The following is an 11564-nucleotide window of genomic DNA, read 5'->3' on the forward strand; positions in this document are numbered from 1 at the left end:
CCCGCTCCCGCCGCGCCGCGCCGGGCGAGGCGGGCGGCGCCGGGGATCGGGCTCCCGGCGGCCGCTCCCCGTCCGGAGCGGGGCCGGCGCTCGGCTCTGGGCGTCTCGCCCCGCTGCCGCGGCGGGCGCTGCCCCGGCACCGCCCCCCCCGGCACCCCACAGCACGTACTGCGGGTCCCGCTCGCCTCTGGCCGAGCCCACGCCGGTGCGGCGAGACGGTGCGGCCCCACTCCGCGCAGGCGACCGGACTCCTCGCCCGCGGTTTGACTTTTTCGTGGGTGATTAAACCCCCTTCCCGGGCSCGGAGCGGCATCACCCCGCTGCCTTACCACCTCGGCCGTCTCCGCCGCCGCAGACGAATTGGAGCTGCGATGCTGGCGCAGGAGCTGCCGCCGGGCACCGCACACCGGTCCCGGTCTCCGGTCCGGTGTGATCCGAGCCTCTTCGGTGTCCCGGCTCCAGCTAGGCTTTCCCGCCGCCGAAACTGGACGTTTGTCCGCGGCGGAGCAAGAGCAAAGCGAAAGCTCGATGCTGGCGGAGCTCTAGACGGGCTCGCGGCCCCGAGCCGAGGGGGTTAAACCAGGAGCCTCCCCTTACCTTCAAAAAGTTAAAAATGTCTGGAGCCTGCATCTCTTAAAGGGGCGGTGCTGGCTGCAAGGAGTCTTGGCATCGGCTGCGAGAAAGGCTGGTCAGGGGCGTGAGTTCCCCTCCACCAGCACCAAAACATTGCAAAAAAAGGCAGAGCGCCCCACACTTTAGATAAGGACAATTAGCTACCAGCGAGCCCCTGCAGACAGCGAGTTAATTAGGGGTTTCCTGCTCTCCGGCATGCCTTGTCCCAGCTGCTGCCCCCCCGGGCTCTTAGCCCTGATGGCACCTGGGCTGGCTCTCATGGCCACCTTCTCGCTGCCCTCCCAGGCCGGGGACAGGAGAGCGCTGCCGGTGGAGAAACCTCCAGGTGTGAAGGGAAGAACTCTCATTCTCCTTGATGTCAACACCAAGAGCCCTGTCAGGATAATCAGTGAGAATTTCCTCTCCCTGCAGCTGGATCCCTCCATCATTCATGATGGCTGGCTCGATTTCTTAAGGTAAGGCAGGAGCCCCCGGCACCTCCCCACGCCGCCCGCGGGGCGCCCGGGCAGACCCGGCCCGGCCGGGCTCCGCGCTGCTGGCGGCGCTTGCTGTGGCGGAGGGAGCGAGGCCATGGTTTCCATTAAGATGCACATGTTTGCAATGGAGAAAGCATTTCAGACACTTATCAGTTATGACTGCAAAAATGTCGTGCTCCCCTCGCTCCAACAACCGCTTCTCTGCGAAAAGCACAACGTGGGGCCGAGGCAGCACAGGGAAAACCCCAGCAGCAGGAACGGGGCCGCCTGCCGAGCCGAGCCGAGCCGAGCCTTCCCCAGGTCCTGACGGGCGCCGAGCGGGGCGCTGGCCAGGTCTTCAGAGCCCTCCGCTCCCCGGACTTCCAGCCCCGGCGCGGGGGGCAGAGCGGGGCTGCAGCTGCGCTGGGCTCCACCGGCGGTGCCGAGCTGCCGCGGCCTGGAGGCGCTGGGACGGCCAGAGCCCTCTCCCTGCCGGGTAAGTCGGGGAGGCAGAGCGGCGTGTCCGCACACCCGCTCCGAGGTCCCTTTGGCTGCCGCCTCCGACTCCAGGGGAACGAGCGGGGCAAGGAAGGAGGAAGGCGCGGACGGCGCGGAGCTGGGCTCCCTGCTCCCCTCCCCTCCCTTCCCCTCTCCTCGGCCCGCGGAAGGTCCTGCCCGGCGGGGCCGAGCTGCGCGGGCGCGCACGGCGGCGGAGCGCCTCTGCCTCCGCGACGCCGCTGCACTTGTCCGGGGGGTCCCGGGGGGAGCCGGGTGCCGCCGGCCTCGGGGCAGCCTGGCCGCCGGCGCCAGCGGGCAGCGCGGCCGCCGCTCCCGGGCCGCTCCGCTCCGCGCGGCGGTGCCGGTGCCCGCCCGCCCTCCGCGCCGCGCCGGGTGGGGCCGCCGCGGGGGGGACCCGCCCGGGCCCCGCGCTGCGCCCTCCCCGCGGGCCTGCGCGCCCCCGCCGGGGCAGCCGCGGCCCGGCGGCCCCTCAGCCGCGCTCTCCGCTCCCCGCAGCTCCCGGCGGCTGGTGACCCTGGCGCGGGGCCTGGCTCCCGCCTTCCTGCGCTTCGCGGGCAAGAGGACGGACTTTCTGCAGTTCCACAACGTGAAGAACCCGGCCAAGACCCGCGGCGGGCCCGGCCCCGACTACTACCTCAAGAACTACGAAGACGGTGAGCGCCGCGCCGGGGCCGCGCCGCGAGCCCCGTCCCCCTCCCCGGGCCGGGCGATGCTGGCACGGGGGAGGCGCTGGGGAGCCTCCGTTTCCCACCCCCCCATCGCGCTCCGCTGCCCCGGCCCGCTCGGTGCCGGGCGCGCTCCGCGGATCCCCCCCGCGCCCGCGGTGTCTCGGCGCGGCTTTTGCGTAAGGCGGCCCTGGGCAACAACAGTCCGCCCCGGCGAGCGGGGCTGCGCTGGCCCCCGCTCTGCCGCGTCCTCCGCTTCCCCCAGGCTCCGACCCCGCGCCCGGCGGAGGGGACTTCGCTCCGCGCCCGGCGGGGACCGGGCTCCGCAGCCCGCAGAAGCGGGATGCGCACAGAGCCCCGCGCTTGCCCGGTGCCCTCGGCTCGGCACCGGTGCTGGGGGGAGCCTGCATCGCCCAGGGAGCCGGGCGGCGTTTCTGCCTCCAGCCCAGCCCCCGGCGGCTCCGCGCCCCCGGCCGGCTTGGCCGCGGCGGGGCCGCTCGGTGCCTGGCCCGGGGCCGCCCCGCCGCGGCGCTCGGGTGCGCTTCCTCCCCGCACCGCTCTGCCGCCGTAGGTGTTTCCGAAATTCGCCGCCGACACCGCTTTGCTGTCAGCTTTCTGCTGCTCCCTTCTTCTCCGCGGTTGTCCCCTCCTCCCCAGCGGTTCTGCAACTGCGGGAAAGGTTTTTCACCTTTTGTAGCCCTTAATTCACACAAAGAAACTTCGTAAAAAATATCAGGGCCACTTCTCTGTCCTGCGGTATTTATTTTAGAAAGTGGAATACGAAGCATGCGTGCAGAAAATCAGTAATTTTCCGTCTTGCTTGTTTTTTTTAAAGGAAAACTTTTTCGTACTCAAAGACTTTAAAAAAATAGCTGAAGGTATTTCCATAAGTAATTTTGAAAGCCAGTTAATGCCAGACAGATCCTAGTGGGTAGGTCTGTGAACAAGAGGAAGTTTTGCAGAGATCTAGTTAACAGCACAGTAGTGAATGGAAAAAGCAGATGCATTTGCCAGTTTTCTGACGGCTCACTCCTGCTGTTCCCCCACATAATATCTGATCTGGTCGAGATGAATGTCCTGTTTTCCCCAAAGCAGGTAGATGGGTAAGTTTTCACACTCTTTGTTTCACTTGGTGTCCTAGCTGAAGCGATCTCGATGTAATTACTTATTTTTCTTCTCCTCGTAACAAATCTCAGGCAAAGAATTTGTTTTAAGCTCTGCATACTGAGATGAGCTTCAGGAGCAAATGCCGACCAAACATGCGGCAGCCTACCTCAAATAGGTGTATTGCATAAAATTGTATATGTGTATATGTGGTTCGTACAAACCATTTGTGGGAATAAATTTTCCTTCTTCATCCAAAAAGTCAATATTTCAATAACTTGCAGGAGAGAACTTACACTTACTAAATGTCTTCATGACAGTTTTCAGGTTAGGGAAGGAGTGAAGGCTTTGGGGCTTTTTTTTTTCTTTCATTTTTCTGTTCTCCAGTTTTCCTCATGGCAATAAAGTTGAAATGTAGCAGCCCTTCAAAATGAAGCTTCTCATAGAAGTTGTAACCACAGGTCTTAACTTTTCATCACTTAAATATGGAACAGAACTATTACAAATGTGGGTGAGAGAGGGAGGGGACACATGTGGCGTGTATCAAACATCAGTCTAAATCAGAAAGGTGTGGAAAAAGGGATTTCCTGCCTGGAAGCAAAGTTTTTTATTTGTTCTTAATGTCTGTGTACAAAGTCCATGGCCAGAATTGCTAGTAGCTCTCATCTTTTTTTTTTTTTTTTTTTTTTTTTGCTGAAGCTGTACTGAGTACTTCACTAGAGGAATCCAGTTCTCCAAAATGAAATCCTGATGCCACTGCAACTCTGCCCCGCTGTGCTCAATCTTAGCAGCCATGTTCTCCTTCAGAGCACAGGTCTGGTTTTTACTCCTTCATCTGCTGGTTGCCTGGGGCAGTTGGGATCAGGGTATGAACCAGATGCCCTTGCTCTGAGGAACGTGCAATCTGAACAGATAGCACAGGGAAAAGACAGCAATCAGTGTCCAAAAATGGGGGAAGCCAGCAAACATCCTTCTATTCCCCCCCCAAGCTATCTGGGGTGTTTTTGTTTTCCTTGTGCACGTGCTCTTGTATGGCCAGTGTCTGTTTTCTGAAATTTATTCTCTAAGCTTCAGCGGGATAGGTATGAGGAAGAAGTCAGGAGAGCTTGTTTAGTTTTTAAAAAATAGCAATTGAAGAGAAATCTTTGAATGTGTAAGTTTGAGACTTCATCTATGTGTTTTTAGAGGCATGATTAGTGCCAGCTCAGCATTTCTCATCTTTGGGTTTTTGCCTTTTTGCACATTTGTGCTATGGGCTCACCCAGATTCCAGGCCCTTGAATCCAGTGCCTMTTTTTGCTTTGCAGATCCCACGGGTGTTCATGTGCCTCATGTTCCCATGTGGCCTGAACATAAACAGAGAGGGAAGCACACATCTTACACTGCAACAGTTCAGTAGGGTGCAGCACTAAGGAGAGATGAGGAGCATGTCAATAAAACTGCTTAGAGTATTGCAGTTATTGATAACTTCTGTGAGTGATGTTCACAGGTAGCTGTAGTCCTCCACAAGCTCACAGACAGCCTGAAGGTGGTTGTCTGAGGCATTCAGGCAGCCAGCAGCAACACAACTGCTTTGCTGCATCCTTCATGGATGTTGTGTGATGTGATCATGCTTGCTGAAGCTTTGAATGAATCTGCACAGGGATCTTTATGCTATAAACTCCCCTGTTCCTCCCTGCTGCCCTCCAGATCAAGAATTCCTCACCTTTGACAGTCTTTTGTACCATTTTGATGGTCTCTAGTACTCCGCTGTCTTGATTTGACCTCTTCAGAGCTTTGTGTGGTGGCTKTAGGGATTGGTACTGCCCCAGGGAACCCCAAGACTCAGTTTTGACATCCCTGTAAGCATTGAGCTTACAAGAGAAAGACTCTCATCTTAAATGCTGTCCTTTTAAGGTGTCCCAGCAGCCTTCCTTGGACACAGAGGCCAGTGCAGAGTGGGAACCTATCTCACCCCCTTAGGTCTGCAGTGTTCAAGCCGACAGCTTCCTTTGGAAAAGTGCTCAGACTCTGGCATGACAGACCTGCCCCTTAGCAGAGTTTTGCTGTGGTGCCCCATAATCCTGGGTCTCATCTCCTCTTGTCAGTCAGGCATTTGAATGGGCTATGAAGTGACTAGAGTCAGCTCTGTAACCGGTAACAGTTCAGCAGTGGCAACTTAGCACTTCAACAGCATATTTTACCATCAAAAGTTCATTTTCTGAGAGAGCATGGGTTTTTGACTTGTATCTGAAACACTCCATTTTCCTGTAATAAAGTGATTTTTTTTTAGGCTTCAGGGTCATTCTTTTCTTGTACCAACTTTTCCTAGAAGCATTAATTGCATAATACCAGATGTGTACAGCATCTTTCCTTTACAACTCTGAACAGCCCCACAGCAGTCCAGACCAGTTTGCTTTGGGCAGCTAAGGTAATAACATGAAGAATCTGTGGTGGCAGCCTATGAAGAGAGTGCAAGTGGCAACTTGTTTGAGTGCTGCATGTAAGCCTGGAATGGGAATTTCATCACCTGCTGGAAAATTTGTCCATACATGACAGCGTAACTTGTAAAAGTGATTGCCTATCATAAATGGTTTAGGTGTGCAGCCCTACTGATGGTAGAAGAATAGACAATATCTACATGAGGTATTGTCTTCTATGTCTATATCCTGTGAGCTTAGCTAAATATTATTGTCATATAAATAATCTGTTATACTATACCCCTGTGTATAGTGTACACTGGGTCACTGCCGTCCCACACAGCCCATGCTTTGCACAGTTAGTCCTTGAGTCTCCCCTACCTGTATAGGGCTTTGGCCTGCCTGAAGTCTGTTTAAGGAAAAAAGAAAAAGAAAGATACAAGAAAAATAAAAAAGAAAACTAGGTTACCATATATCAAGATATGTGGTACCAGGAGGCGAGGCTTTACCAAAARCTTTTTGACATTTAATGATCCAGAAATGTATCTTTTTTTAGCTAGAGGGTCTTTTATCTCCCTTCAGTAGTGTTTCTCTCCATATGCCTTGCTGAGTTTGTTTTGCTTCATCTTTTGTGTTGAGAGCAGTGATTTGTTATCTCGAGATGTATTTCTCTCCTGCTATAGGCACATGTCTGATCCCTGGGCAAGTACCAAGATGCAAAGTCTCATACTTAGTCTGTGTAGTAGACCTGCTTCTCTTTTTGTTACTGGATCATGTACCAAATATTCCACTGTGGTTGTTCTTTCAGCTGCCTCATATGGTCCTTGACAAGGGCCAGCTGGTTCTGAGGAATGGGACAGTAAAAATAAAAAAGGTCTCCAGGGATAAAATCTTGAGCAACTCCTTTTTGGAATAAGTATGTAAGGCTACCCATTTACTCAGACTGCCAGCAGCTCTAGCTTAAATACAGAACCTCCTACAAATGGGTTTGCTAAAATTTGACTTGCACGTTGCCCTGGAGCTTAGTGMCTGAGGGTTAGGTGTAATGTAGAAATATAGCACCTCTTTGAAGCCTTAGATCCCATTTTGAAAGCTCTCTGCTAGTGCACTAACATGAGTTTTGTGGGCTAGTCTTGAGTCTCCTCATCTGCAGGGAAGTCCTGGACTTTTCACCTCGAATGCATGGAGACCAGCTTTAGATAAACTGTTGTGACATAGACATTTCTCTGGTTTTCCCCTGTGCATATGTGTACATGGAGGAAAACTCAAGGGAAAAAGGGAAGATGCTTGCAACTGGAGCTCTTCACATTGCATTGGCCCAAGTGCATGGCCACTGCAGCTTCTCCAGCCTGCCCCCTGGGGTTTGTATAGCCCATTGGGACTCTGTAGCTGAGAAGAGACCAAAGGACATTTACCACACACAGCCAACATTGCCCTGTGTATATCATGGGAAGGAGAGAGGAGAGGGAGCACACAGGCCTGCTGTAGGTAGTACACAGGAAAAGTCTCTGAGCTAAAGTGCTTGGAGCGTGTAAGTCCTCCCAGCATGACTGTGCATATGGACAGCACATTTCAAAAAAAAAAAAAAAAAAAAAAAAAAACCACTATTAATTGCTGGTAAGTTACTTCCAGCACTTCCAGTATTTTATTTCCTTTTTTGGAGAGGATACTGGGCATCTGGAAAAGTGGCCAATTACTACAAAAATCTTGGAAAAGCCACGTTCCTTCTGCCTTCCATAMTAGCCAGGAGATTCTGTCCCATCATGTGGGAAACTTCATGCTATCCAGTGTAATCCTAGCCCTGGCTAATAGATTTTTTGGGGTGGCCTTTCCACTTGGGAAGCCAGAGCCTGGCTCCACAGGTCTATTCCATYGGACATCTTTGAATACTTGGCATTGTGTCTGAAGCTTGAGATTAGTGTAGCAAATAGAAATGTCACTTTCGTGCTAAGTCTGTGTCACATAGACTGCTCCTAGGATGCTGGGCTTTTAGAACAGTTGTGAGGGTCTTAGATATTGAGTGGAAATGAAGACAGCAAGCTTCCAGATGWCCTGAGGTTTCCTTTATAGTTTGCTTTCAGCATAAAAGTGACATTTTCTACCTCTTTCATTTGGGGTCATTACAGATACTCCTTCCTTTACCAAGTGAACTTCTGTGTACCCCCGTGGTCTCAGGATGAGAGCCTGTGAATGACTGGACACTGATATGGATGTGTGTGGTCCTACAGGGGCCAGGGCTGCTGCTCCCGCCCTTTGGTCCTTTGGGGCATGTTCCTGCCTGCTTCTATGTCTCAAACTTGAATTTGTGGTGAGTCAGTTCAGGGAACTGAAATGCCCCAAAACTAACTGTGATTGCACTAACTGTGATTGCAGTTCAGCTAGTTCAGCTGCCTGAACCAATTAAGTGTGTGATCGCAGAGGCACAGATGAGAGTRCTAGGAAGGTAAAGCATACAGCAAAAGGCAGGACTGCAGCAGCCTTGGACTTCAGATTAAGCTTCTACAAAACTGCATTGTGAAGTTGGTGAAACTCATCTCTTGGCTCTCTGCCACTAAAAGGATTGATTCTTATGCCTCCCTTTTGCTCCAGCCTGTGTCCTTCTGCTAATTCCCTTGTGTTGACTCTGGCACCTTTCTGATCCTCGTGAGCTGGTTGCTGCTAAGGCAGCAGACAACTAATTCAGGAGAAAAGATGACTGGTTTTCTGTTAACTCAGTGAGCAGGATCAGCTCATCATGGGGTTTGAGGATACCAGAACAAGGGAGGGCTATTGCCATGTGGCTGGGACTGTCCCTGTGGCCCAGCCAGCTCATGAAATTTGGCCCTTAGTGTGCAGCAGATGTATCTGAATGAATTGCACCAGCTTGTTGTATATGTGAAAATAATCAAGCAAACTCTCCTTTATCCAAGAAATCATCTTCTGTTTCTGGTCATCCAGAACATCATTTTATCTGCCTTTATGACTGTTCTAAGTGTCCCTTGAAGGTTTAGGCTTCCGTCCCTTCAGAGCTTGCAGAGGAAAGAGTCATCTTTTCACCTGCTTTCATGGTGCATCCTGCGCATGAGATTGCACCTGGGAAAAGTAACATTGTATGGGAACCTTCCTGTGGTCTCAGCGAAGCAAATGCTTCTGTTGGCAGTCCTGTCCTTTTTGTGTCTAGATGTCTTAGGCTTATGACCTTATGGATGTTTGAGCACTTAAAACAAGGCTCCTTTGGGAGGGTTGCAGCATTTCAGACATTGCAGGAACTCGGTCTCAAAGACTTGTAGATCCTCCAATGTCCTTTGGCATTCYGGGATTTGCCAGAGCTGGGGCTGCTCATAGGAAAGCTCTGCATCTTGGCGTGAGCGCTGAGGCAGCTGTCTGCTCTCCAGTTCCCAGAGACCGTGACTGCAGTGAGAGCAGTGCAACCTGCCCTGGGTGGCAGGGATTTCTGTGTGAGGAGCCCCTGTACTTAGTTGTTTCCTGAGAAGTGGAAAAAAGCCATAGAAATCACTTTACACAAGGTAAGGGAGGAGTTATCTATGCAGGAAGTACTTCCATAGATTTCTTCTTTCTTATCACCATTTTTTTGTTAATTTCTAACAGTTTTGCTGAACTCATGCATGAAAATTGTTGTATAACTACAGGAAATGGTGCAATCAAACTATTAGATCCTGATTTGTTAGCTATTTGCTGATGTACAGCTGTGACAAAGATTTCTATGGCTGTATGTTTGATTGTTTCTAGCAGGCATCCTAATTTCTCTTAAAAATACATATTTTTGCATGTTCCACACTTATTTCTATGCTACAGACCTGCATCTTCTTTTTAAGAATTAGAACTGATCCATGCATGGGGGAAACATATGTAACTTTACATATACAACTATGGACTCTAAATTAGCTGTTGCTATTCAGGAAAAATGTTTTGAATTTAATATGAATTGCTCTCTGAAAACATGTGGGGCAGTAAAAAAAAATGAATCCAGTGTTACGAAATATTAGGAAAGGATCAGAAAAATCCATAGAGAGCATTCTTATATGACTACACATGCTATAGAGTGACCACATGTTAATGCATAGAATATAGATATATATAATAAGGTGATAGAGGTGATCAAAGTCACAACTTTCAGCTGTAGAGATTTTTTTTTCCAGCTTGGAAAAATTGACTGAGGATATGATAAATGTTATGTACTCAGTGACACAGAGAAGACAATTTGGGAATGATTATTTCCTTGTTTTCATGGCACAAGAAATAAGGAGCATCAAACAGAATTGTTACATACAAAATAAACAAAAATGATTTTTTTGCACAATGGTAAATAGCTTATGGAAATTATTGTCAGGGAGCTTTGCTAGCAAAAAGAAGGGAATGAGACAAATCTGTCAAAGAATTGTCTATTGAAGGCAGACATGATGAGGATGCAGCTTCTGGCTTGAGAAATCTCTAGGCTTTCTAATTAAAACAGTTGTGTTTCCAATTTCACAGTCACTGGTCATTTTATAGTAATTTCTGCAGAAAAATCTGATTTTAAAGCATTTTTAAATATGTTGATTTAAAAACTTGGCATTTTATAAGCTTGACAACTTGCAATTCATAAGAGTTTTACTTTTTAATTTCTGCATCTATTTAATCTCTGCAGTAATGTCACTTTCCAATATTCCCATTTTTTAATTTTTCCATGTTAAGAATATTGTTTTCTTGTTAACAAAATGTAGGAGTTTTTCTTTTTCCTTTTAAATTTCCTCTTAAAGCCCAAACAAAGAGTCCTATGAAGAGGATTTTTGACCTTAGCTTGTTCTGTTGGCATGGCAYTGGTGACTGTAGGCTTCCCTGGTGTGGCAGTGTCTGTGGGCAGTGCTTGCTCTCGCGCACACCAGGAAGAGGTGTTGTTCTTCATCCTTTTATCACACATCTCTTTGACYATAACTCTCTGCCCTGTCTGCATAAACCTGGAGCCTTCCCCTGCTCCTCCTGTTTTCCGCCATCCCCACCAGTGGAGTATCTGTGATAACCTGTGGTTGCTTCTCGACTCGGGCAAGTCCTGTAAGGCAACTTGCACGCCAGCCATGCTGATCCTGCATGAATTCCTGGGGGCAGAAGCTCACTCTGCAGATCAGAGAAACTGTCCACTGCAGACAGCTGCGAGCTGGCTCTGTGCTGCCTGCAAGGGGCTTGCATCCCAAAGGGGAGCAACGTTTCACAGCTTGGGAGCTCTGGGGCCTGGTACAGGTGTGGTGGGAAATGGTTAACGCAAGTGCTTGATGCAAAGGAGTCACAGAGAGGGACCGCTGGAGCTCAGCTACTCCGCTGCTCTTGCGCTGAGATGGGATTACTGCACTTGTGTCATTCCTGATGGGTGTTTTGCTGACTTATTCTTAAAAATTTCCACTGGTAGATTCAGTGACCTTCTTAGGTGGCATGTGTTGAAGCTTTGGAGACATACAGACTGTGAAATAGAGCAGAAGAATGCACAGACACTCAGAAAAACAATCAAACAAAAAWTGTAAATGGCCATCCTGAGCTCCCCAGACCTCGCCTTCTTCTGCAGTTGCCCAGCTGGATGAAGGAAGGGCTCCTGCAGGAGGCTGGAATTTCAGCCGCCCCTGGCGACGGGCAGCAGCGTACGTGCGGGAGCAGGAAGGGCGAACCTCGCTTTCCCCGCGTGCTGCGGGCCCGGCGTGGGGGCAGCCGCTCYCCTCAGGACGTCTCTGTGCTCCACGGCGGCCGTCCGCAGACAGCAGGGCGGCTGAGCCATTCAGTCCCCGGAGGGCCGGGACAGCGGCGGCCCGGGCGGCGCCTTCC

The 11564-nt window shown here is 50.9% G+C and overlaps 1 protein-coding gene across 5 annotated transcripts in view; it reads left to right on the plus strand.

Moving 5' to 3' along the window:
* Window positions 1-11564, plus strand: part of HPSE2 (heparanase 2 (inactive)) — a 128680-nt gene that overhangs the window by 1773 nt on the left and 115343 nt on the right. For 3 of the 5 annotated variants that reach the window (XM_085325754.1, XM_085325755.1, XM_085325756.1), the window contains exons 1-3: window positions 660-1088; window positions 1240-1584; window positions 2103-2260. In XM_085325754.1, coding sequence (XP_085181880.1) covers window positions 829-1088; window positions 1240-1584; window positions 2103-2260 — 763 coding nt within the window. In that variant the 5' untranslated portion in view covers window positions 660-828. Of the gene's footprint in view, window positions 1-659; window positions 1089-1239; window positions 1585-2102; window positions 2261-11564 lie in introns of those variants that run through there. The other 2 variants (XM_085325759.1, XM_085325758.1) reach the window with 2 other exon arrangements.

Source organism: Rhea americana, unplaced genomic scaffold (assembly GCF_003343005.1).
Source record: "Rhea americana isolate MKP2758 unplaced genomic scaffold, rheAme1 scaffold_122, whole genome shotgun sequence".
NCBI lineage: Eukaryota > Metazoa > Chordata > Aves > Rheiformes > Rheidae > Rhea > Rhea americana.